This window comes from Girardinichthys multiradiatus, chromosome 5 (genome assembly GCF_021462225.1).
Source record: "Girardinichthys multiradiatus isolate DD_20200921_A chromosome 5, DD_fGirMul_XY1, whole genome shotgun sequence".
NCBI classification, from domain to species: domain Eukaryota; kingdom Metazoa; phylum Chordata; class Actinopteri; order Cyprinodontiformes; family Goodeidae; genus Girardinichthys; species Girardinichthys multiradiatus.
In genome coordinates, this window is record NC_061798.1 from 10,893,658 (window position 1) to 10,920,841 (window position 27,184).

A 27,184-nucleotide genomic window follows, 5' to 3' on the forward strand; every position below is an offset into this window, starting at 1 on the left:
TAAATGTATATATTGGGCTCTTTTGCTTTTGTGTATCAACATATTTTGTTATTGTTTACTGGGAACAACAAAAGCAGCTAATAGTGAACAAAAAAAGACCAAGCTAAACCTTCAACCAAAAACCAAAGGAGAAAGGGAAAAAACACCATATTGTTAATAACAGATAGCATTTACAAGTAAACTCTGCAAATTATTTCATTGATCACAACTACCATGTAGCACTTCAGATTCTTATTAGTTAAAAAACAACTGATCAAGACAAGAAAGCAAACTATTTGGGAGGAAGCACTATAAAAAAGATGAACAGATACTGCTGAAAAGAGAGAATTGAAGACAGAGATAGAAAAAGGGACACAGAGTGTAGAAGACAATGGTAATTGCAGGAAAAGGGACTCATTAACCCGTCACTATCCTCATTCTAACCCTAAAATTAAGGTTGGTTAGAGGGAGCAGAGAATTGAAAAAAGGAGATTCACACAAAAAAAGATCCTTTTAATAAATCTACAGTCCAGACAGTCATGAATGATGTCGTCTTCAACTTTTCTCCCTCCTCTTAGCATTACTCCGGTTCGAGTGTGCACACTGCACCGTCATGGATCACACGCCATATTTTCTTACACACCTCGCATGACGAATCCACTGTCTCCCTGCCATATTCTGAGCTAACTACTGGGTGGGGAAAAAACACTCAATTTTTCTTCATCAAAGAAAAGATAGAAAGAAAAAAAACTTAGAAATCTAAAACACACAGATCAGTTATATAAGGGAATCAAAGGACCTTGCTGTATCCAACTGCACTCTTTAGATCTGATATTGTTTGAATGGCAAGAAGATCTTTTGTCTGTCCCACAACAGAAACATCTACCTAGTGTAAGCCAAGATAACAAACAATATGATATGGATCTAAATTGTATTGGCCATGTCAGATGCTATGAAGGACATTGTATGTGCGTTTGTATGTGAGAAGACAATTACATGCATGATTAAGGGAGCCTGAAGTCTTATAAAATTCCTACGTTATTAGCAGAAAGCAACGTGCAGTCTAGGCCACAAAAACATGTAAGAACTGAGCATCATCTAATTGTTTCAGATGCAATGTACAGATAAAGCCAGCTGCCATGTGTTCACTGTCCTACAAGAATAGTCTCAGAATGAAACCAGGAATCAAAGCAAAGCAATACAGAAATACCCTGCAAAACAAAAAACCTAAAATCATTTATCATTTTACTGATTTATTAAATGTGCTCCAGTTAAGCTTTACAACAATCAGGCAGCTAATCATTTTGCCTCAGCAAATGCACACAGTGATTGATGCATATCTTTGTGTATTTCTGCTATACACACCAAGCAAAAATCATTTACACTGAACAAGAAACAGGCATTGTATGGAGACGCAACTACACTCAAATAAATGTCTTGTACATTGAAAATACACCTCTCTGCTGCCTTTCTCCCTCTCATTCTCTCATCTGCCTTGTCTTTTATGTAGGAGGCAGCACTGGGCACCAAGCCATGCCACATCAATATGCGCGCCGGTGAAAATGCTTCCCCTGCTTAGCCTGTGTTTCACAGCCCAGGCTTTCAGTTGTGGAAGGTCCTAGTGTCACCGGATATGGCAGGTCATGTTAACTTGTATTTATTTACCGGCGGACGGCAAGCTAGCACTCCCACTGTGGAAGGCCAGAATCGGGCTGGTCCTGTCGTAGGAACCTGCTAAAGTGACAGCCCATTGTCGGAGACAACACCAGCCAGTGCCACCCTGGAGGCAGCTTGGACTGTACCCAAACAAGGTTCCCTGGGAGTCCGGGTTGCCATGGCGGCAGCCGAATTTGGGCCCAATAAATGTGAGGCAAACAGGCGGTGGACTGGGGAGGGGGACTCTGGTGTAGGAAGGCAGAGGACTGAAGGAGAAGGAAAGAGGGCTCCTGAATGCTATGGCAGCCCAGAAGATTAAAAGCATCAAATTAAATAGACCAGTGAAATACAAACCTCAACAGTCAGAGAGGCATGGAGAGAGAAGAGGTGTGCTGGATCTGGCTGTTAATTACACAAAAGGCTTTTAAAACACAAATAACTGGATGATTTAATTCTGTCTTCTACTAGTTGGAAGTTGTTCTTAAAAAGTATGAAGCTCAGCTGTCAGATCAGACAAGTTACAAAGTGACAGATGCACTTCTCATATTTTATTTCACAAGGCCAATGGTCTCAACAAGACGAGCTTATGAAAAAACAACTGAGGTTGAAAGGAATAAAAGCTGTTAACATTGAAAGACGCCACTGTCCAGGCTTCTCTTCCCTTCTCTTTTAGTCAAGATTCATAAAGCGGTTGGAGGTGACTCAACAACGTTCTTTGAATTCAAAACCTCATCTCCTTTTAATTAAAAAGTTTTCACAACTGAAGTGCACCATGGGACTAAAACGTCCCATGGTGCACTTCAGTTGTGAAAACTGAAAACACAGTTTACACCTCATTCTTTAAGCTGTCAGGTAAATGAGATGAATATTAAACAGCAGATGCAGAGAATGATACAAAGCATGTTGCAGTGGCCGGTTTACCGAGGTGTCCCGAAGATCCCAGGACTCCAAAAACACAGTTGGCTTATAATATCATACAAAATGCTAATTGAAGCACATCACCTGGTCTGCAAATGTATAATGGGACATACATATGAACTCTCTCACATATTCACAGATACCTTGCCAAAAAGAACAAGGCGTCCTGTGATGCTTTGTGCTCTACATATGAACAGAGAAAGTCAAGGTTTTCACCCACATTTCTAATTCAATCAATTAATTCCTGCTGCAGACAAATATGATTATAACTGCATTATATCACACAAATTAGAAACTGGTACTAAAGATTACTTATACTATGTTAGATGGCCCTTATCTGGTTATGCTATAAAAGTACTTTTGCACCTGGCTTGATGACAAATTGACCCTGAATTTCCATACTGATAATCTTCTGAAAACCCTTTAAGCAAAGTCAAAATTTTATTTTTGTTTTTATTTTCTTTTGTGTCTAAGAAAGGATTATTCCAGACCAAGTTCTTATCAGTATTAATTTTGTAAAGACATAATTTATATGAAGGCAGGTAAAATGTCATGTATTATGCAGCTCTGCTCTTTTTTACGTGTGAAAAAGCAACCGCTCCCCACTGTGAACAATATGAGTTGGTTAACTGGACATCATTAATACTTAAATGTTCGTTTTCATCGTTAGACTGGTGGCCAACTAGCACTGGCCTGCTCAAAATGTCGTTCCTGTGTTTACCACACCCAGTCTCAATAAAGCTTATGAGTCACATACAAACTTCGACAAAACTCCTTTTCAAACATGAACTCTTTGTGCATTTAATGATCTTCAAATCCACCCAGCGTTGAATGGTTATCTTCACTAGGTCACTCTTTCTAATACCAGCTATAGCAGAACAGTTTCACTGCTTTTAATTTGGTTTTAATTAATGTGGTACTCTGATATTATTTTCTTTATTTTGTGCTCTACTTTATTATTGAGTTTATATTCAGCTTCGCATTTCCCAGTTTATGCATCCATGTATGAACTTTTTGCCACTTGTCTTGATCCGAACTCCCAGGCAGAAGAGTTACTAGAGACGCTCCTGGTTAAATAAACTAAAGTATTTCCATTCAGGTGGTTTATGTTCGTTTTCAGCAGCAGCTGATGCACAAAAAAATACTGTAAGAAAAAAATGGAAAACTAATGAAATATAAAGCTAATGTAGTAATTTAACATTTTACAAATAATTGAAACCTTAATGTTATCCTCTAGCACCCTCTTCTTATTATTTCAACCTAGAGAACTAGAAAATAAAAAAAACAAGAGACAAAAAAACAGCCTTCCAATAATTAGTGGAAAATGCGTCGTACATTCAGATGAATATATGGTTTGCCTGTTCCCTGACTTTACTTCACAAGGTCCACCTCCCACCTGCTGTGCTTCGCCTTTGAGCTCAAATACACCCGAATGAAGGCACACACACACACACACACACACACACACACACACTACGCCACTCCAAACTCATCCTGTTATCTAAACAAGCACCATCCTCTTGTCACTGTCACAGGGTTCTTTTTCTGTGTCCTCACAGAAAAGAGAGACTGTCCTGCTCGCAGATGAATGGGCCCTTTTGATGAAACGCAGAGCCTTGTTTACTGCCACTCCATTTATTTACCGGCCTGTTTTTCAAGTCGACAGTGAGCAACACTTTACCAAATACCCACCGGAGCTTCCCATCCCCCCCCCCCATAACTGTGCTTCTCTTGCGCTACGCATTTATTCAAACACACACCCTATCCCCACTTTCAATCCCATGATGCTTCTTTCCCCCATTTCATCCTGCCTCCTTTTCTGCGTCTTAGTGTCCTAGATCTGCGGCCAAACTGATTTAAAGCTTACTTGCTCACACGGATGCGTGCCAAATTTGTTTCGCTGCCTCTGTTATGATTCTCAACTAACTCACCCCTCCTTCCTGCTCTTCTCCTTCTCATCGTGTAACAAGCACCCAATGTACACCTTCATTAAGCATTTTGCTCAACGGGGAAGAGAAAAAAGGGGGACCAACAGTCTGGTTATGAGAAATGTTCATAACAGAAAAAAAGTAGCAAAATTACATTTTAAATTAAAATAAGTCTGAAAAGCAATCAACCTACACACAAAAAATAACAAACTAAAGAGCAACCAAGCCTCAAAGCCTGAAAGTATCTGAGCGTTAAAAACAGAAAACACATGAGAAAGTATGAAAAGCTTGAGTCTTTGGAATGAAATATAATCACTAAAAGGCTTTTTGTTAATCATCTTCCTCATTTTTGTCCAAATTAGAGCTAAATAAAAACATCTCCAATGTGAGAGTCAAGGTTCACAGCCCATAGCAACCGAATAGCAAGCCTAATAGTCCCATTGAGGGCTAAAATGTTTGCACTTACAAGTTATTATGAATTTTCCTACAGCCTAAAATAGGAGTCCAGGGTGTTAATGAGGCCAAGGAAGGGAATTCATTTGAACCCTGAAGAGGAATAAAAGAAAAAAACAGGAACAAGAGAAGGAAAGAAAAGAAATGAGAAGAAAGAGAGGATCAGAGGGAGGAGGTTGGCAGGGACTGTGTATGAAAATTTGGCGCCTTCCATACAGAGAGATAGCATCGTGCCAAAAGCGACCGCCGACACAACTCCTCTCACTTTCAAGATCAGACTCCTTTACTGTGTTAAACTCGCCCAAATAATAATTGTATTATTCTTTAACCCACATGTGCAAAATAAAATAGGTTATTTTGAAATCTTTCTTTTTATTGCCTAAATCTGTGCTGATCCAACATTTCCTCACAATAACATACTCAGCAACGCTACAGCACTACGGCATAAAAACAACCTGAGCAAAAGCATTATTGCTATGGACATTAAACCCAGTGTTGGGACACATATTACAGCATGGCTGTGGCTATGAGGGGCTAAATATTGCCATTGGCCAGTCTCAGCAGCCTTTGCCAGGGCCTTGCTGTGAGTGCAGCCCGGTGAAAAGGCTGCCGTCCCTGGCTCTCTCTCCTGTTTGGCGGCTATGCCCAGGAACGGAAAATGCCCAGTGCTCTCTTTCTTCTACTCATTCTCCTCCTCCGTGTCTCTCTGAGGTCAGAAAACCCTGCCGAGTTGGTAGAAGGTTTTTGGGGATACATGCATTTCATGGTCAGTAACACCACAAAAGCTTGAAAAGCGACCCGGCACTGGGAAGACAGAGTATTAAGACAGACAATACCTCCCCCGCTGTGCTGCTGACTTTTTCTCTTCTTCTCAATCACCGTTATTATAGTCTTTTGCTCTTCTTACTCTTTTCTTCTTTTTGCCATTTTTATTAATAACACAATAAAAGGTCCATTCAGTTCAATTAAGAAAAAAAATATATGTTTAAAAAACTGTTTTAAAAATATTTGAGTTCAAAGAAAAAAGAAGTGCAATCACCCATATTCTCTCTCTCTCTCTTATACACACAAAAAAAAATGTGTAACAACAAAAATTAAAAATGTATTATATTTGGTAAGTGAATGTTACTATAAATGTGATCAAAATATAACATTGATTTCCACTGAGGTCTGACTGGCTGAAAATGAACTGCAGGGTTTTCAAAGTGGTAATAGTTCTCAATACAACAGAAAATGGATGAATTATATTTATGTTCCTATTTATACTTCAAAGCATATGTCCCTATAGTGCTTTAAAATAAATACTTTTGGTTGAGGTTTTTGTTCTGATGTATTTTTCCACTAATGTTTTCAGTGTGATGTACCAATCACTGATCACAACCGATCAGGGAAGGGTTATCTATTGACCTTTGGCCGATAGATAAGTGAATTTGTTTTAAGTTTTACACCAACTTTGTCAAACTCCTTTGTCTGAAATATAAACACTAAAGTGCAGCTTTAATTCTAAATGAGAACGCAGTGCTAATAAAGACAATGTGCAGCTACATTCAAAACTAAGGTAAAATTTCTCCTTCATGGTTAAAATAAAAAATCTCAAATAAAAAGTATTAAAAAACGTTTCTTTGGCATTTCTTATCCTTTGTCTTAAGCAGAAACAGAAGTGATTGAACAGCTATGTTCATTCGGTGAGATTAGAGGGGATCTGAGAAGAACATGTAAAAACACTGAAATCATAAGCTGCCATATTTGTCTGTTTGACCACAAACTGATGGTCTCTACATGTCACTGAAATAATCTCTTTACCACATATCTCCTGATGTTGAAACTCTTCACGGAAAAGGAAACACGTGCAGGTAGACCAGAAATGTTCATGGCTGTCAGTGTCTCCTGAGTCCACCACTGCTTAGAAATCTAGGCTCATAATCATTATGTAAAGAAAGAAAAAAAAAAAAAGCCTCCGGCTATTTTTAGGGCAAAGACCGTGACAATTTCTACTGGTCAGTTTGTCTTTTGCTTGTCTTTCTATTTCTTTCCATCTGCTCTTCTCTTCATGCTCTTATGAGATAAACAGACCCTGCAGTTTTGGATCAGTCCATGTCTGCAACCCAGTGTCACTATGTATTTGTGTCTCTACATGTTTCTGAGTAAATAAGCACACAACAAGGCTTCGGCTTTCCTTATACCAGCAGCCTCCAAAATTCCTTTTTTTCTTCTTCTGAGGCCAAGACTGGTGACAAGACTCCTGGTCAACCTCTCACTACATTTTAACCCTTCAGATTTTACACGTAGCTGCCTCTGTGTGCTCCTGATGCCCAACACACAGGCAGACCTGGCTAAGTGAGCGCTATCAGTAAGCAGATACCAATGCCAAAGCTTCTCTCCATGTGAAAAGCTTTTCTTAGCCAACATCAGGCCTTGTTCCCACAGCACAATACAAAAGCCTCCGACCTAACGGACTCCCCGAGTGTCGAGATTTCATTAAATCAAAACTTCACTGCTGAGTGTCACCCTGGGCTCTGCTTGCACAGACACAAACACTCACACACAGAGACAGTCCACTCAACTACTCTGGCGGGTCGGAGGCCAGAGAAGAGACCAGGAGCTAATTAACAACACGTTACTTTCTCAGAAAATAGAGGAGTTATGTAAGTGAAAACCAAAGCAACCCATCACGGTATCAACTTTTACTGCGCTGTAAATTATTCATCACGGCGGCTTTGATACTCTTCCCTTTTTTGTTTGTGTTCTTTCCACCAACACTCTGTATCTCTGTTCGTCCAAAGTTTACCTTGCATTTTGTAGGCCCATAAATCGAGAGCATTTCTTTTGTGATGAACGTAAATAAGCGTTTTATTTCTGAATCCGCACCGTGGCCGGGGAGTTGGCCGGAGGCTGGCCATGGCACTAGGGTTTCTCTGGACTTTCTCACAGGGCTGTCCAAGGCATTACTACTGCAATAGTGAGACGGAGGCGGGATCTGGCACCGTGGAGCGTAGAGTGTGGAGCGGTCATAGCAGAAATGGCAAGGCGAGCACATTTCACACCTCCCTCAGAGTGACTGCAAATTTCCTGTGCTGTACTTTTGATTGGAAACACATTTGAAACATCTTTTCATGATCACACTTACAGCGTACAAAGAAAATATGAGGGAAAAAAAAGAAAAGAAATATGAATAAGGTCCAAACTATGAGTAAGTGCAGTGAGCTAACTTTGGACCTGACAAATGTTTTTTTTTTATATCTTTTATTTTTCCTACCCTGAATAAATCAGAAATGTGCTGAGTTTAATCTGAAACAGCACAAAGATTATCAATCAAAAAGCTCACTGGAGACTTTGAGAACGAACCAAAAATATTCTTCTCAGATGGTGTAAAAGTGGAGCCACCTATGCAGTAGTCAGAGACTCACAATAAAAACATATCGTATCTTAACTAGTACTGTAAAGTAAGTCAGAGCCAACATACTCTGAGTACAGGTCAATAACCCTCGGGCCAAAAGATCATTATCTGTCTTTATAACAGACCAATCACTTACATCTAAAGGCTTCACAGTGAGCTGCAACACAATCCTGCTCTACCTCTTATTTATTCTATGCCAGCCCTCAGCTGCAATGTTCAAAGTATGGTTATATCAATTTTGTTCTCCTTATCTAAGGTGCCTTAACGAAACAAGAGGAGAGGGTTGTCTGCTGTGGTGTTGTGGTTAATTCTGTAACGGCTGCGGTGTGATATGCTGTGTAACAGAGAGGATCTTAAAAGCTGGCTGGCTGCAGAACAGTCTGAGAAAGCCTGACGGCAAGCCCACAGATTCCCCGTGGCAGCTTTCGCCACTCTGTCATAAACAAAACACAAGACGTCTTTCTCTTCTTCCCACACCAACGGGGCTCTGGTGCTGCCAAACCGAACAATCCCTATTGTAGCCTCTTCTCCATTCCAATATGCTCTCTCTGCCTCACTCTCTCTCCGTGTCTCCTACAATATAAACAAAAGAGATCAGCAGAGGCTTTACCTCTGTGAGAGCAACAATGAGGTCGATGTTTAAGGAGGCAAAACAAAAGTGTGTTCAGGATCAAAGAGGAGCCAGGAAGACAGAGGCGCTAAAGACTGACAAAATACAAGCCAAACAAAAACAAATAATGAACACATCTCGTCATTCGCTGCAGTAAAGCGGCAAAAAAAAAAAATACACACATCACTGAAACCGATCAGGGTGACAGAGAAATGCACGACATTATATCCCATTAGTCATCAATTTGCAAGGTAAAAGTTAACGTCACATTTATAACTTTCCACCAAAAGAATCATCTAAAGCATGTCCAAAGCTGACACTGCGTTGGCCAGATAAGAGAAGACACTACTTAGTAAGTCCACATTATGACTGGATATCACACTGTGTTGAATGTGTTTTACTGTCCTGCTGTAAACCAAAATACTGCAGAGGGGAACAGCTGACATCAAAGAAGCAAACTTATTGTGATTTATTGACAGTGTCCATGTGTGTACGCACAAGTGTACATAAAACTCCTGAAAAGTCTCTTACAGCAGAGGACTACTCAGATGTAGCATAGCGCCACAAATAAAGCAGGTTTGCAGCTCTAATGTAATATTTCACGGTCTGCAAATTTAGCCCGACAATTTTTATTCTAACAATTTTTAACCTTTGAGATTGGACGCAATTAATTAATATGAAAAAAATCTAACACAAAAATATTTTACTAAAATTATATACGTTTTAAAAGGGCTAGTTAGAATCAATTTCTGTCAAATAAAACAAATAAAATCAACTATCATTGGTAGACAGCGTACCAAAAAAAATACAATTACCATAACAACAAGGAGAGACAGGCTACGTTACATATCGTTTATTACCATCAAAGAAAGATTAACAAAGCAAAGCTGGAGCTGCTGCCAGGGTTTGGCTCAGGCTGTGTGAGGTGCCTGGCCTGGACTGAGGTTTAACGTGTGTGTGTGTGTGTGTGTGTGTGTGTGTGTTTGTGTGTCTCAGAGAGAGAAAGACTGGTTTCCGTTTGTGATAGCATTTGGCTAACAGACTAGATCGGTGTATATATATATATATATATATATATATATATATATATATATATATATATATATATATATATATATATATATATGCTGGGGGGTAAGTCACTGTTTAAAGGGTCCAGACAATCCAGCTGAGATAACATTAGGTCATGAGCTTATTTGAACAACCACATAGCAAGTGGTGATGCAGTGTGTATCTGGAGGATTTGGCTGTGAAATGTATTTTGTGAGAGTGTGTGTGTTTCTTACACTGTGAGGAAAAAACAGAACCCAACCAGTGAGTGTGGAGACCACGCACAGGGGGCTACAGTGATGTTTGGCCCAGTGCGTGTGTGTGTGTGTGTGTGTGTGTGTGTTTGTGTGTCTACGATGGTGGCTGAGATACAACAATGTTTGGCTGTTTCAAACTGTATCTGTGATAGTCCCTTGGACGAATGTGTGCACTGTGTGGGTGTGTGGATGTAATTGTGACAAAAACCGAGTTTGGCTGATTTTCGGAAAGTGAACTACAAAGATGAAACGATTAAGAAAAAAGGGAAAGAGGGCGGCTGTATTTAGCTGTGTTTACATGGGTGTGAAGGTGGTTGCAATAGTACTGTCTGTCTTTAAGCTTTGCCGTTTTGTGTGTGAGCATGTGTTTGGCAGTCAAGTCCAGTGTGGTGCCCGCTGCTCAGGCAGACAGCGAGGGCAGCAGCAGCCTGTGGCCTGAGAGCAGCAGACTCACGGTTCTGCTTTCTTTTTCTTTCTCACACACAAAAAACACAAAGTCTGGGCTTTGGCCAAGTTACGATCCCTGAATGCAGCAACCTTATCGTGGCAGCTCCACGTCCAGCAATATTAAAACCAGTGACTCCCCTTTGTGCATTGAAAACATTACATTTCAGAGCAGCGATTGTCTCTTACACTCTCCCTCTTACACACACACATGCTCACACAGGCATGCAAATTATTTTCTATAAAAAAGACAAAATATATACACATGAAGCCACAAATTCCTCCCTCAGAAATATAAACACAAACTTGCCAGAGCATGCTGGAACTATGCCCCAGACACACATCCAAAATATAGTTTTTATTACTGTTGATACTGTGTTGTCAAGTGAACAACACAGAAAATTAAAATATAAAAAAGACATAGTTGGATCGTAAGAACAGCAAGAAACATTTCATTGTTTTATTCTAAAGAAACTGATCATCTGATTAGGATGGCATTTTTAAAATACATATATTTTGAGAATAAATTGAATAAACTAAGTAAGAATTTTAAAATAAAATGTCATATAGTACGGCTTCTTAGTGTAGCTTTATACATGTTTACCTTTGTATTTATATATACATAGGTATATATTTTGTCATTAATGTAGTTAATTATCCCCTAAGCAAATGTTAATGTGTGCGCTTGTGCTTCTCTTTATGTCTGTTAATATTAGTATTTTTTAGTAAAAGTCAGCCTACCTAAATGTTTGATTTCAGTATTCTGTGTGGGTATATCTCTGTAACAGTGAGCATGTTGCAACATACCTGGCGTGTGGACAAAGTAGGCAAGGTAGAGGTCCAGCTCCTTGACAGACACTCCGATGTGGTGTGGCTGGACACACAGGCCAGGGTTGGTGCACTGTGGGGACTTGACAAGCCGCTCTCCGTCCGTGCTCTCTAGGGGGCTGCCCTTGAACAGGATGACCATCACCAGGTCCAGCCGCCACACCTTGTCGGCCTGGCGCAGGCAGTCAATGCGACGGATCTTGCCCTTCTGGTCAGGGTTGGACAGCACGCAGCAGGGGGGCTTTTTGCCTGTGATGGTGAGCACAAAGTCCTCGCGGAACTCGGGCCGGATGTCCTTGCGGAGCTTGGCCAGCAGGCGCGAGGCCCACTTCTGCTTAATCTCTGGCTTCTCCCCGAGTAGCTCATCCTTCACCGCACGCTCTTCCTCCTTGGACATGCGTTTCTCGTGCTTCTTGAAGTACTTGCGCTTGCGGGCCTGCAGGTTGAACCAGGTGTAGGCGAAGGCGCGGACATGGGGCAGAAGGGCCTCGATGAAGGGGTGGAATTCATCCTGGATGAGAGAGGAGGACGGGGGGAGGGCAGACGAAGAGAGGGAGGACGGGGGGAGGCAGGACGAGGCAGAGGAAAGAGAGGGGGAGAACGGGGGAGAGAAGGATGGGGAGAGAGGAAGCGGGGGTGAGGAGGGGAAGAGAGAAGAGAGGCAGTTAGGACCGGCACGCAGCATGGAGGAGCGGCGCCTGCTCCGTGTGAGCGGAGGGAAGGAATGAGAGAGAGGCGCTAGGAGACTGACAGAAAGAAAGAGAGATAGTGATGGAGAGAGAGCAAAGGATGCTTTCCACTCTTTCACACCGAAGGACACATATACAAACCACTGACAGACCAAGGTAAGGCATAACATGGAATGAGTAAAATCTTTTGACTGACTTAAAAAAAATATTAGCACTGCATATTATTAAATATGGAAAACGTAAAACAGAAGCGAAAATCTGTTCAACATTAAAGAAGTAATAATAAGCTCACCAAATGTGCTATAAAAGGCAAAGAACACTGAAATAATTCGGGACATATGACAAGTTACAAGAATACTGAAATTAAATTAGCCAAAATAATGGAGAATAACGGAAATAAAATTCTGCCTTTATTTAAAAAAATAGCACCCAGTGTGTCTGCGAGGAAAATGAACCAAACAACTAGCTTCAAAAATGCGTGAATAAAACTAAAACGACATGGTAGTTACCATTTCGCTCTTTCATCATAAATTCACTCCATCGATTGTGGGAAAACCTAAAATGCGGAACCAGTGCAGTGACTGGATTGTTGAGCGCTGGAGTATTGCTGTGAATATTGCAAAACAAAAGACGAAAGGAAAAAAAAATAAAAAAAAACAGAAGCTGAGAAACTGTCCAATAAAAGCAGCAGGGGGGGAAAATCTGAGAAAGAGGAGAGTGCAATACAAGCACAGGAACACAAGAGGTACTGGAGCAAGATCACAGAGCGGAGAAGATGCTGCTCAAAAGCACAACGGTAGGAGAGTCCAGATAAGTTTTGCAACTTTCTATGTAAGCGATTAAAATAAAATAGACTCAGAAGTGAGAAAATAAATTCAAATAAATGAAGCAGAAAAAAAAAAATACATTTGTCAAAAATCAAAACATTCTTCTTTGTTCGCAAAAATGTGCAGAAAAAAAAATGTTTCGATGAAAAAAGAAAAAAATGGTTGGCAAAACTGCACGTGTTATTGGTTGTATTCTAATCTGCAAAGGAGTCACAGAGAGAGAGAAGAGCTGGACAAGGGGGGTGCGAACGGAGGAGAAGAAGAAAAGGAGAAAAAAAAAAAAACAAGAGGACCGAGTAAATGTTGGAAGACTGTGCACGACCACTGGCAAACCCGAGTGGAGCTTCTTTTTTCCCCCTTCTTTCTCTCCAACTCTGGCTCTCCCGTTCTCTCTTCCTCTCCACTTTCCGTCTCTAACCATTGACTGAGTCTGTGCCAACATGCAGAGGGCCCACCTATTTGGCACGGAGTCTCTCGCAGCCCAGCCAATACGCACGCTCCCAGTGCTCAAAGGGAGGGAAGAGAGAGATGGCAGGGGGAGAAGCAAAGAGGTGGGGGTGTGGATGGTTGGTGGCTGGTAGTGGAGAAAGGATTGGGGGGTGGACTGTGTGCGGTGCAAGCAGAAGGCACATCATTAGCCAAATAGACAAGTTCCAATCTAGTGCAAAGGCAAAGTCCAGAGGATATTAATTTTACATGGATCCAGACAGCACCCGCCTTCTAAAGCTAACAGCCCCCCAACGCCTTCGTCACCAACATGGTCACAACCATCCCAACAAACCAGCTTGCTCTCCAACCGCAACCAACCACCCCACTCCCACCCCCCACCTCACACTCTCTCTCTGTGCTCGCGTTACACCACCTTGGCATGGGATGGCATGAGAAAACACAGACCCAAAATCCCACTAGACCCTGGGACCAGCAGCTGCTCCTGGATTTACCACACAAACAAAGAAAGGAGGGGGGGGGAGAACCCCACCCCCCACCCCCAAACAAAAAATACCATCCAAAAACATGCTCTCTTGTTTCAAAATGCACTCTTATGTCCAAACTGGCCCCTTCTTCTCCTCTCCTCTCCATTTTTTTGTCACTCCACTTTAATAGCCCCCAACAGCACAGACACAGAAACATATTAAAAGTTTCTGTTAACAAATTAGGGTTCAATCCTAGCGGTGGGTGACAGACAATTAAGCAGACTGCTGAAAATGCTGTGGTGGCCAGCTTCACATGAGCAGCCCACGCATGTTATGCTTTTTAATACTGCAACCGAATATTGGAACTGTCTGAAACGGACAGTTTTGATTCATTAACAGCTTTCCTAACAAGATAAGTTGGCCTCGGCCACATTAAAAAGTAGCTTTCCTGCTGCAGACAGTTTATTGCTTATCAGCAGAAAGTGGTGGAGCACAGCTGCTTGCCCTTGTCAGGTCTACAATGGCAGATAAAATTACCTCTGCAAGTTGGGAGAAACCAAGAACAAGTTCCATTTTCAATTATTGATTTTAAAATAAGTATGGCAGACTCCTTTGATTAGAACTACGTTTAAATGTCAGCCTCCCAAATGAAAAAAACAAAAACAAAACGAAAGAAGCCTATTTGCTGAATGGTGCTGTCCAAATTGAATGAATTAGTCCACAAGGCTCACAGGAATTACAGAGATATTGTCAAAACTGGAATCTCGACAGTGGGCAACCATAAAAAGCTAACTTGTCATGAGGCAAAGTTGAGGGCACAGCCATGTGATTGTGGGTAGAAGCCACCTGCTGTGCAGCGGGACAAGTTGCCTGTGTGAACGGCCTACAAAGGCTACAGAGTCCTCTGGTTGGCTCCCAGGACCATCAGATTTAGTGTGGCCTGCCCCTTCTGTCAGCGTCTGACAGAGGAGCTTCAGCCCAGGCTGACTGGCGGGTCCGCTGACAGGCTGGCGAGCTGGCTGTGAGGTTGGCCTGGAAGCTGTATGGTTGGCTGGGTAAATGACTAGTTGGCAGCCCAGGCAGGTAGCTAGCTGGCTATAGTCGGTGGTCTGGTCTGCTGGCTGGTCACTGCTATTGGTCTGGCCCGAGCCGGGCCCGGTGCCGCTTGTTCACTCTAACATACGCCTGCTCCACAGAGCTCCGAGCTGATGATGTGAAAATTTGGGAAAGGGAGAAGATAGCTGGGAAGATGATGTATGAAAACTGAATGTGATGAAGATTGAATTAAAAAAATAGATGTGCTGTTTTTCCTAATTTATACTACATAAATGTACACTGTTTATTACAAATGACAGGGATGATTGTGAGATTTCTATAAATTAGCCCCAGACAAAGAAAAGAAAATGGTCCAAGATGCTTTTAATACCTGTAATATGATCCTACAATTAGGTGACAGATAAAATCCACAGGATTGCTTCTAGGTTCATTATAACCTCTCCCTGAAACCGGTGACACATTTCTCTTATGACGGTCCAGCTCTCCCATTTTTTTCCTATTTAACTTTTTAAAACAATCAACAAGAGATCAAGAAAAACCTTCACAAACCAACAATATGGCTACAGGTCCGTCTATATTCGTAAGCAAATCACAATAAAATAACTGCAATTATGATCAGAACCGGGCCAAACAGCTCAGAGCACATTTTGAACTCAAGGGAAAAAAGTTTCATGACTTTGGCCCAGGAACGCGTCCGTTTGGAACCCTACTATTTAATGTGTCCTTTCATTTCACTGTTTTTAAAACCCACATTTCTTTTAGCTCACTAGCGAGGGTTTCTCCTGTTTGCTCGGGTTGGTATTTATGACATTAAATATATAACAGGGCCCATTTATTTAACCTTTAACCAATGGATTCCGCGTGGTATCTGCTAAGCAATAATTTGAGTGAGAGTTCGTCTTATCTCTGCTTGACCTGCTCTGGCTTTAAAAAAGTGATGACCTTTGTTTGCCAGGCTGGGCACAGCACCCTTCAGCCCAACAATGGCACAGAAAAGAGAGGCCCTCACAGAGGAGGGCGGGAGTGAAAGACACTTCACTTTTTGTTTTTCTTCAAAGGAAACAGAAAACGGGGAAGATTTAAGCAGCAGCAGCTTCCAGGGCAAAAATATTAACACTTCAGCGAAGAAAAGACGTTTGGACAACTGGACGGGTTGTACGGTTATGAAGTGGATAAAAATAGCAAAAACAAAAAAAACGAGGCTCAAAATAAAATAAAAACACAAACTAAATCGTCTTTTAAGTAAACAACTGTATTCATGTGTAAAAAAATATAGTTATGCCTTGTTTTGGTCTACATTAATAGTTTAAATGAGTGCTGACGTATTTAAAGTAGGGGAACAGACTCCGCGGTGACGCATTTACAAAAAGCCCAGCCATTCTCCACTAGCGTGTATTTTGATTTTTATGTCTGTAATAAATTACATTCAATGTTATTCATCTTTAAAAAAGAAAAAAAAAAAGAGAACCCACCGATTCAGAGCGATCACATAAAACACCCAGTGAACTTTTATAGTTTATTATAGATTAAATGTTGCTTTGCTAACCTCCACTGAGTCCGTCTGCCCGCCAACTCCTTTGTCTTTTAAAATATTAAAACGGGTGTTTTTAGGTTTACTTCTCTGAGAAATAAAATAAAACCACCAACCTCCACCTGCAGAGAAAGATGGACGTGAGGTTTTTAAACACTTCTCTCCAGCACGCGGCCCACCTTAAAGAAAACCTGGAGGCAAAATGAAAGCCGAACGTCGACTGAACGACGCAAGAAAATAGAAAGAAAGTGAGAACATAAAGTGACCCCTTGTTTCAGGCCGTCCCAAACTGCCTCCTTAAATCTCACTGTACCCTCTGTCATGTAGCAAAAAAAAAAAAAGAAAAAAAAAAGCCATGTTTTAACACAAGTAACAAGTTAATTCATTACAGGTCTATAAAACTACCATGAATTACTTTTCGTGACGTGTAAGACGTTTTTAAGGTAGACCGGCCTGTCTGAGAGCTGCTTCAATAGGAGAGATTTTAACAAGCTGAACTGGTCTTTTTCCAGAGTGTTCTAAATGGCTCTAAAAATATTCTTAATTAATTTGTAAAAATAAAAGGGTTAAAAAGACGAATATTTACAGGAGATGTAAAAGACCTTTTAAGGAAAGACCGTTCATTTCCTGTTTATGAGAGAAAAAAGGCATGAGTTTAGTGATACTATTTCTACAGCTTATATATTTGAACCATTTAGAATTTTACTAGCAGTATAAAGGTATCTTTTATATGGGAAACGAATCATTATATTTATTAACAATGTTTTAAAAAGCAAGAATAGCAACACAATAGCTTTTTTATGTGGAATGAGCAACCACTGCTCTTTCTCATATATTAAGCTCTAAATTGTTTAAAGCACTTAAAATGTCTGTAGGTGGTTTGAAATAATAAAACCAGGATTTATTATAAAATCTATGAACTAATGCAATGCATTTGAAGACAGTTAAATATTAAATAATTTAAAATGTTGATTTTTTTATTTTTAAATAACAATAAACAAATTCTTATTAAAACTATTAAATAAGAAGCATATTACTATTATTATTATTATTTTATAATTTTTAATAATGATAATAATAATAATACATATACTTAGTTATTTAAAAAGCACATCTGGAAAAGTTGCAAATATAATAATGCATCGCATATTATAAGAATTTATTATTAAACTTAAATAATCTTCCTGCTTGTAACCAAAAGCCTAAGTTTCTCAAACAGGTTAAATTGGTTTACCAGGTTTTATTCAAAACTGGTCAAGATGATCATGTAATATGAGAAACACACACACACACACACACACACACACACACACAAAGAAAAGCTGAGGAAGCTTTTAGTTTCTCATGTTTTGACTTGTCAAAACTGGGATTTGACTTTGACATCTGCTGTGTGTTGACAATAAGGTGAAGTAAGAGAAACATTGTGAAAGATCTTAACTATTTCCCATGTCTGTGTGTGAGGTGTGTGTGTTCTGACCAATAAAGAGAGGCTTTTTTGGAGCAATCTATAATAGTTACATCTATGATTTTCAAATAAATCACGTTTTTTTTAAATCTAAACTAGAAGAAATTCACAGGAAACAGAATGTTTTAAATGCAGAAAGCACCTACTTCTATTTCTGTACAATGTGTGTGTATAGGCAAGGCATGAAAGACGGGTGGAAAGATTCAGTGAAAGAACATTTCATGCTTAATTTTTTTAACACTGTAAAAATAAAGGAATTGCACATGGAAAAACACTGAACAGGCCAGTATTGGAGCAAAAGAAATGATGAAAATGTTCATCTATTTCCTGATGAACTCTTACAATATAAAAATGTATTTTTTTATGCTTCAGCTGCTCTCAGCATCTGCCTTCACATATGGACACAGTATTCCTCCTAACAATTTTCTGCATGACATCCTATTGCTTCAATTCTTCTCAAAACCTTTTTCAATTCATTCTGATACCCGGAAAGAAAGAAAAGAAATGTCAAAATTTTCTGCTCTCTTTCTTTCATCACTACAGATTGATGTTAAAAGTGTGCCTGCTCATCGTTTGTAATTACGTGTGTTTACACACTGAAGCATTACTACGTGTGAAAGTCTGGAAGCCATTTGTGGCATGAGGCTGAGAGGGAGAGACTGAGCAGGCTGGCGAGGGAGCGTTAAAGCAGCTTCAAACTACACGAAGACTGATGGCAAGCCGAGACGATTCTGACAGGGCTGTGGACGTGGTTAATGTTAGACTCAAATCTCCCTTTTCGTTTGGGGGCATGACGTTTCCAGTTCCAGCCACAAAATGCAAGCGCTTTTCTGATAAGATGAAGGGCTCCGTAATGACTGGGGTTGCTTAAAAATGTGTTCGGTCAAGATTCTTTTGAGGTTTTTGTGTGACTCTGATCATCACCTCAGATATTTAATTATAAACACAACTCTTAACTCTTCAAAGAGTTACTACAAAAACACATTCTGGGAACCGGAAAAGTAAGTTACTTTTCTTTTACACGGCCTGGCAGAATTTGATTCAGAGGACCAGATCAATAAAATGGCATCCATTGTATTTGCGTTCTTTGCTTACCACACCTTGTTTTTTAATTATCTGTAAGCCAGAAAAAACGTTTCCTGAAAGGATAATGCAGCTTTCGCTTTAAACTGTGGTTTTGTTGAAAAGTCATGAGTAGTTAGTATCTTACCTGCTGTGGATAACTAAATTAGCATTTATATTGAGTATAAACAGATTACATTTACCTTGAGGCTGAAGCTAGTGCTTAATCAAAACTGGGTCAAGACTAAAACAGCTTTATGCCACCATGAAAGTGCTGCAATAGTAAAAATGTCATAGCTGCTAAGGGTATGCGATTTTATTTTCTTTGCAAGTATTACAAATTTTCATCATGTCCTGTAAAATGTTTAGAGCTCTTAGGGCCCCCAGGTCAAGAAAGTGTAAGAAGTTAGAGGTCCACAATGTTCTTCGCGTCAGACTTCTGGAAAAATTTAATCTGTTCATACAAAACATTATCAACTACAAGAAACATCCTTAGTGCTGGTGGCCATTTAAAAAAAAGCCCCATTTAAAAAATGTAGAAACTTTAAAACATGTTGTGGTAAATCCAAATTTTAAAAAAGAGAATGAAGCATGGGTGGTATAAAAGAAATTAGTGTTACTGTGGTGGCTGGCTGACAATGAGCTAGAGGGCCCTGTAATCAAGTTCTGCCCGGGGCCTTATATGATCCTGGCCCGGTTCTGTGCATTTTACATTACATGGTCTCTAAATTTGGGGCTCTAAGAACATGCAAAACCTCTCAAACACATGCATCACTGGTGGTGAGGTATTTTCTGACTTCTTGTCTTTTACCTTTGACATAATTCTCAATAAGTCCATCTGGGCAGTGTGGGTCTTACAGTGTGGTATGAGCTTGAGCGAGGGGCAAATCAGGTCTAACGCCTGTCTCACACCTCAAGCAGGAGCTACACACACCTTTCAGCTTTCCAGTCAGTACATGCCAGCAGCATAGGCTGGCCACCGTGCATTGCCTACAGCTGCAGTGAGGGCTTGGAACCTCATGATTAGCGAATGCAGCAGGATTCAAGCAGATAATGAAAGATGATATCCCCCTCCCCTCCATCATGCCCTGCTCCAGTGGCAGCCAAGGCCTGCAAGTCCTCGCACAAGAGATGCACTATTGAGAGACTTTCTCCATCACTCTTTCACCCCCTCCTCATTCTATTATTCCTCCCTGCGTCCCGTTCTGCCAGCCGTAAAGGCGAGATGCCAGCCTCTCCGCCGAAGCCGGGCACCGTGCCCTCACCCTTTATGCAAATGATTTACCACAACCCCAACTCGCACATTCTTTTTGTACCCGCCCAGCTTCATCTACTTCTCATGGCTTTATTTATTCCATGTATCTCTTGCTGTACTATGCAACCCTTCTCACCAACACTTTCAGTCCAAACCAAATTCTGTGTGCTTTATCTAGTTCTGCTGGCATCCATACTCTTGTATTTTACACTTCTCTCCCACGTTCAACTCTTTTATCATGCCACTGCCTCTCTCTTTCCCTGTCACACACTGCTCGCCTTACCCGGGGTTGTACTCTCATTCCTCGCCGGTGCCAGACAGGCAAGTGCAGAAACCCCCTTTACACTCTTTCTTTCACTCTCTCTCTGCTTAGGCCACTCTTGTTGCAGCTCACCCCGAGCACCTGAAGCAAAGCTAAATTATCTAGTCCATAAATTATTAATTTTCTTTATGCCTTACAGTTTCTGTAGTTTAATCATCTGTGAGCATTTCACACAAATGGTGGGTTGTTTAAAAAAAGCCATGTGGCATGTTTACTTATCCCTTGCATGTGAATCTATTCCTTGTTTTTACTTGATTCATTACTACGTTGACTGAAATTTTCATGCTTATGCACTTCTTAGGAAACACCAGTTTTGACATGTGCAGCTTAAAGAAGTATTTTTATAAGATCTCTCTGTAGATATTGCACCATAATATTTCTTGTCACTTTGCCTGTTTAAGTCAGTCTAAACTCATTATCACTGGGACTTCTTACATTAATGCCACCCTGGGCAAGCCCCTCCTTCTGCACCCAGAATATTTTGTTACGATCCCTATTCCCCATTGATTGGCCAGGACAAAAGGCAATAGACAACCAGTTTGGGTTCATATGACAGATAACAGTTTTTTGTCCAAGTGCTTATGATGCCCTCAGACAAAATGGCACCCAAGGTGTTGAACCATATCCCTATATCCAATCACTGCAACTTGCTAATATTGTGAGTTGATATAACGATGGTTCCTTTCAGCTTGACACCCTTTTGTAAGTATATTGAGACTCTCATTTGTGAGTGAGAAAGAAGATTGTTCTAGAGTTGCCTTGTTTTGTTGACAGAGTTAGCTAATAAAGACTTTTAGTTGGCCTAGCTGACAACACTTGGTTACAAAAGCACTACAAATGCCTCCACCACTTTAAACTTTTGGATACTCAAGTATTCGGGTACTCGATTGAAAAAAACAGATGACAGAGTGATGGACAACGAATGAACCATTTGCAAACACTGTAAGACTACAGTGAGTGGCTAACAACATTAAAGTTAGGATCTGCTTCAGAGATTTATGTTAACAGTAAATTGGTCATAAGTAAACTGGATAAGTATACACTGAAGAGAGATTGTTTACAATGCAGGTTGAGATTTATGACGCCTTTTTTGGCAAAAGGTCCACCTTAGCTAGCTAAGGCTAGCATAAAAACTAATTCTGAATAGGTCAAACACTGAAACTCAAGTTGAGATTTGTGAAACTTTTATTGTGTTTGTAAATATATATAAAAATTGGGATTCTAATTGTTTCCCCAAATATTGCAAAAATCTGGTCATCTCGTTCTTGTGAACATGATAACACAAATTGCCTAATACCGTATTGTTACATCCTTAGTGCCAATACACAATACCTTCAAAGAACAGTAAAAAGGCCCCCAAATTATCTATATTGTTGCTTAAAGTTAAACCATCTAATACAGTTATGAGTCAGATATTTAATAAAATTGACAAATCCGTTATAGAATTTGTATAGCATATTTCTTGAAAACAGAACAGAAGGTCCTAAGTATGCAATTTTTAAAGATTTTTAGCATCCTGCACCAATAAATTGGCTCTACATGATCACACTGATAAGAAAAGCTTAATAAAGGTGCATTAAAAAAATATAGATGGTTGTAAACATTTTTGACATCCCCTGACCAAGTGATAAATGGCTGTTTATTCTAAAATCCTTTTTCCACATCAGCAACCACCTGCTGCCTGGAACACTGTAGCATGCAGATTTATTTCAGCTTATCACATAGAGATTTTCAGGCACCGGTTTGGCACAGAGAGGGTTAAATTTTGCCTGCTCCCTGTGGCATGATATGAGCTGGGAATTTGCCCGTGCACTCTGCCTTGTCTGTTCTCACTTGCTGGTGTCGGTGGGTCAGAAGTGGATATAGCTCCTCCAAATGGCTTCCTTTGCGGCTGTGAACCCAGTGTGGTCAAAAGGTCTCCTTTCCATACGGCCCTCGGGGAGCAGGGTCCTAATCTTTGCTATGCCTGACAGAGTTCGGGCAGAAGAGAAAATGGGCTTTTTGATCTGGTGGCACTGCTCGGAGATGACATTGCAAGGGTTAAAGGTCACTTTGCCCATTTTGAGTGGCATTCCTTGCTGAGCAACCACAGTGCCAGCCGGAAGAAGCACAGGACAGCCTCGATCACACGCGTGGCAGGAGACAAAGAGCTTCCAAAGCCACAGAGAGTCATGCGTGCACACACACACAACAACAACAGCTAAATCACTTTGAAACTTTTATTATCCATAACCACCGGCTTTGTTTTTTTTCTTCAACCAAATGCATGGGAAGGGCAGACAGACACACGGTGACGATGGGCTCGTCTCTCAGAGAGCTAGCACAGTTATCTCCTCTGCGACCATGCTTATACTAAACTACCACGTCGTTCAGACCTCAAGAGCACCACAGTACCACAGGCAGAAGGCCATAAGTACAGGTTCTCACAGGGGACATAAAATGGAGGAAACCCACCTAGATAAAAACAATCCAGAGAGAAAAGAAAATAAAGAAGTGTATACTTATCCAAGCTATATTTTAATTAGCTATGCAAATGTTTTACATTTGCAGCTTTCAGAAATCATACATATCTCTATATTAAAAAGCAGCCTTCTTAACTGATTTTTTGAGTGCAACAGCTGTTATGACGTACTGTTTATTTAATAAAAGACAAGCACACACATTTTACACTACAGTACATGAAAATAACTACTTAATAGCTTGCATGTGGTGGATTTGCAGGCAGTATTTTGCATTTGCACTGAGCTAAAACCCCTCTATTGTGTTGGGAGACAGAATAGCATGTAACTGAGACACTGTTTATGTATAACCAAATGTGCCTCTGATGGCCTCAGATGCATTCTTGCCAGATTTTTTTAAGGCTGAATGGTTTTGCCGGTGCTTCACTAAAAAACACTAGCCCTTGTTTTCACATTATAACCATCAACTTCAATGTATTATGTTGAGATTATATGTGACAAATAATACAGAGAAATCCATATTTGAAAAACAACTTATGTTTTGCTTCACAAAGATTGGTATGTAAAATCTACGAAGTGTGGTGTGCAATTCTCCACCACTTCCCTAGACAATACTTACTTAGTCGTAGAACTACTTTAAATGTAATTACAGCAGGAAGTTCTTTGGCGTAGGACTCCATTCTTTAGCAAAGAAACATGAAGCTTGCCAACAGCATGATACCGCCACCACCATGTTTCAGGGATGTGTGGGCAGGGTCCTGTGCAGTATCCATTATCTAACATGCAGGCTAGAAAGTCCGGTTGACCAGAACACCGTGGCTTGTGGCAAACTGCACACTGGAATTCTTTTGTTTTTCTTTCAACAACACCATTTTTATGCCGCTCTTCCATGCAGGCAACTTTTCTATTATGTTGATAGATTCTCCTACATGAACAGTTAATCTCTGCAGTGGGTCCAGTGTTACCATGGGTTTCTGGGCTGTTGCTCTGATTAATGTTGTCAACTTTATCCCCGATCTGTCTGGTGTGTTTGATGATCTTTATGCTGTTTGCTCATTAATGTTCTTTAACAAATGATTGAGGCCTTGACAGAACAAGTGAATGTACACTGAGATTAAATTAGACAAAGTTACTTCTGAAGGCAGTTGGTTGCACTGGATTTTGTATTTTGTATTTGTATTTCCTATGGCCTAAAATACCATTAAAATATGTTTAAGTTTGTGGTTGTACCATAACAAAATCAGAAAAAGTTCAAGGAATATGAATGCTTGTGCAATGTGCTGTCACTGCAATGAAGAATCTTTCCCTGCTGCTTTATTTTTTTAAGCGCATACCGAAGACTTGTTCTCCTTTTTGAAAACATGTAATTGGATGAAAAGATAGTAGCACAGAAAAGCAGGGCAGCAGGATAGAGCTGGAGTGAAAGCAGCAGGAGCTGCCACGTCAGACGCTGCCGAGGCTTCTTGGCTGTCAGGACTGAAAGACACGCACGCAGAAACAAACACACAGATGCAACTACAGCAAAGGCCTCTGCACACCCACAGAAAGAAGGGTTTGCCTTAGCAGTTCTGTTTGGGGATCTGCAGCCATCCGCCCGACCATCACCGCTGTCCCTCTGTGAATGGGTGGAGGCACTCCATCCTCAACTCATGAAGGACCTTATTATAACAGCATCACATTCAATTTGCTCTCTTTCTGGATTTGTTGGGTACCCTCCCTAAATAGTCCTATAATCAATAATTTATTCTGCAAATATCTCTTAGGCACTTAATTGTGTTTGGAAAATTCCTTCAAATTGAGACCAAATAGTAAAAACTGCACAATCCCCACACATCTTACAAGAGAACACAGCATGCATCGGGTCAGATGCAAAATAGGGTCTGGTCTCATTTTTATTTAGGCTAGCTTTACATTTCCTGGAGAAATTGCATTATATGAACACAACAACACCATTGTTTCTGCAAATGTGGAGGATCTTTCAGCCTATTTTCCAGAGGAAAATCTAAACATGATTGCAATTTTCTTATTTTCTTTAGTCTGAAGCAATGCAGAGATTTGATTCTCCTGATATTGCTTGGCGCCATTTGCTTACTTTAAGTGGTATAATAACGTTATGATACATTAGCATTCCTCAACATGGCCAGCAAAATCCAATATGAAACATTTCGGTCAGCAGAGTGAAGAAAGAAAAAGATAAGCCCAGAAGATGGAGAGCCAGGTAAAGGATTAGTATGAGGTGATAGGTTTGCCCCGATGAGCAGCATTCCTTCAGAAAAAGCCCCCTCTGAATGGGGAAACTGTTAGAGACACTCTGTGGTGTTCTCAGGAGGGACAGGCTGGGAGTTAGTAAAGTGGCTTTTAAGCTCATCAAATCCAACATATCCCAGATAAGACTGTGGCTCTTCCTGAAGGGAACGAAAGAGAGGAGAAGTGGAGGGGGAAGAATGAGGTAAAGTGGATAAAACAACAGCCGACGTACCAAATGTAACAAAAGCAAGAAAGGAGAGGGAATCTATGGAGGAACGGTCAAAGATGAGCAAATAAAAAACCGAGAAAAGAACAGGAAAAAAGAGAGAAAAAAATCAAATCAAAAGAAAAAGCATATTTCCAGATATGAGCATACATATTTTTATGCAGTGAGATCCTGCCTCATGCAGAGCAGCAATGAACCCAGAGACATTGAGCAGATTCGCCTGCTCCTCCAGCAGGATTTTATCACCTGCGTGAAAGGCACACACCGGCCAACCTCATCAATCTTTGCTCTCCTGAGTTATAGGGAGAGCTTGTGCTGGCCTTTTGTGCAGGCCAGCACAAGCTGGCCTGCAAAAATGCAACAGAACTGCATTGCAAAAAACTACCATTACAGCCACAATGGTAACACAATATACCTTTAAAACACAGTAAGCCATGTCTGTTTTAAGTTTTTACTTAGCTTTTCCACTTTCAAACATAAAGAGCCTTGCAATAGTAGTCATACCTTTTAAACCTTTATTGACTGGGCCGTTCTAACAAATGAATCTACTTTGACCTAATCCATATTATAGTAGCTCTGGCTAGGGGACCTCCACCCCAGTCTCAAGACTTTTGCAGCCTTGTAGGGATTACTTTGCATTTAGCTCCACCCATTTTCCCAGATGAAGAAAAGCATCCCCACAGCATGATGCTGCCACCACCACCATGTTTCACAGTGCTGATAGGGTGTACACGGTGATGGCAGCATTATGCTGTGGGGATGATTTTTGTGTGCAGTGTTACTTTTCATCCAAGCATAGGGTTGTGCAATCTGCCCAGAAAGTTAAGTTTTGTTTAAACTTCTTCCAGATGTGAGCTGTGCTCACTGAAAGAAGGCGATTGGTTGCACTGGATTTGTATCAGAGTAAAGGGGGTTGAACATACTGTAAATGCTTGTCACTCTTTCTTAGATTGTGAAAACCGTATATATTTGCCTTCCACTTCACAATTATGCACTACATTGTGCTGGTCTATATTATAAAATCATATCAAACACATTGAGGTTTGTGGTTCTAACAAGACAAAATGTCAAAAAGTTAAGTGTGAATACTTTTACATGCATGTGCCTAAAAAGACATAACGCAGCTGCACAAACAGGTTATAGAGCCAACCATCAACAGTCCGGTTTTGATCATTCATAGTTTATTCAGTAGTCGGGTTTTAGCGTTTAAAAATGTTACAGTCGTTGTTGCTAAATTCTTTCTTTTTTTAGACTCCACAGCAAACTTTCAAGCTGTATTAATTTGGCTGCTGGGAAAAGGGACGGACGTTTCCCGGAGCAATCCATAACATCTGAAATATAAAAATAAATATGGACCCTGAAGTGAGGAAGAAAAAAACCTGCCTGGAAGTTTGGTGGTGGCGTGTGTTTTTCCTCAGCTTCATCGGCATAAGGGGAAGAAGACATGCTCTCACTCTAGACCCTAACCACCTTATTTTCCCCTTTATTCCTTGTTTCTGATTAAACCTCCCGTTTCCATCCCTGTATTCTTTATCTTTTGACCCCTGCTTTTTTTACCTGCCTCACTTCTCTGCTGGATGCCGCCGTGCCAGTTAACACACCACAAGCCAG

The 27,184-nt window shown here is 40.5% G+C and overlaps 1 protein-coding gene across 11 annotated transcripts in view; it reads right to left on the minus strand.

Annotated features, from left to right (window-relative positions):
• The window catches only part of LOC124868834 (nuclear factor 1 X-type-like), a 128,931-nt gene that overhangs the window by 71,596 nt on the left and 30,151 nt on the right, over positions 1-27,184 (minus strand). For 9 of the 11 annotated variants that reach the window (XM_047366451.1, XM_047366455.1, XM_047366450.1 and 6 more), the window contains one exon: positions 11,500-12,031. In XM_047366451.1, coding sequence (XP_047222407.1) covers positions 11,500-12,031 — 532 coding nt within the window. Of the gene's footprint in view, positions 1-11,499; positions 12,684-12,718; positions 13,933-27,184 lie in introns of those variants that run through there. The other 2 variants (XM_047366453.1, XM_047366448.1) reach the window with 2 other exon arrangements.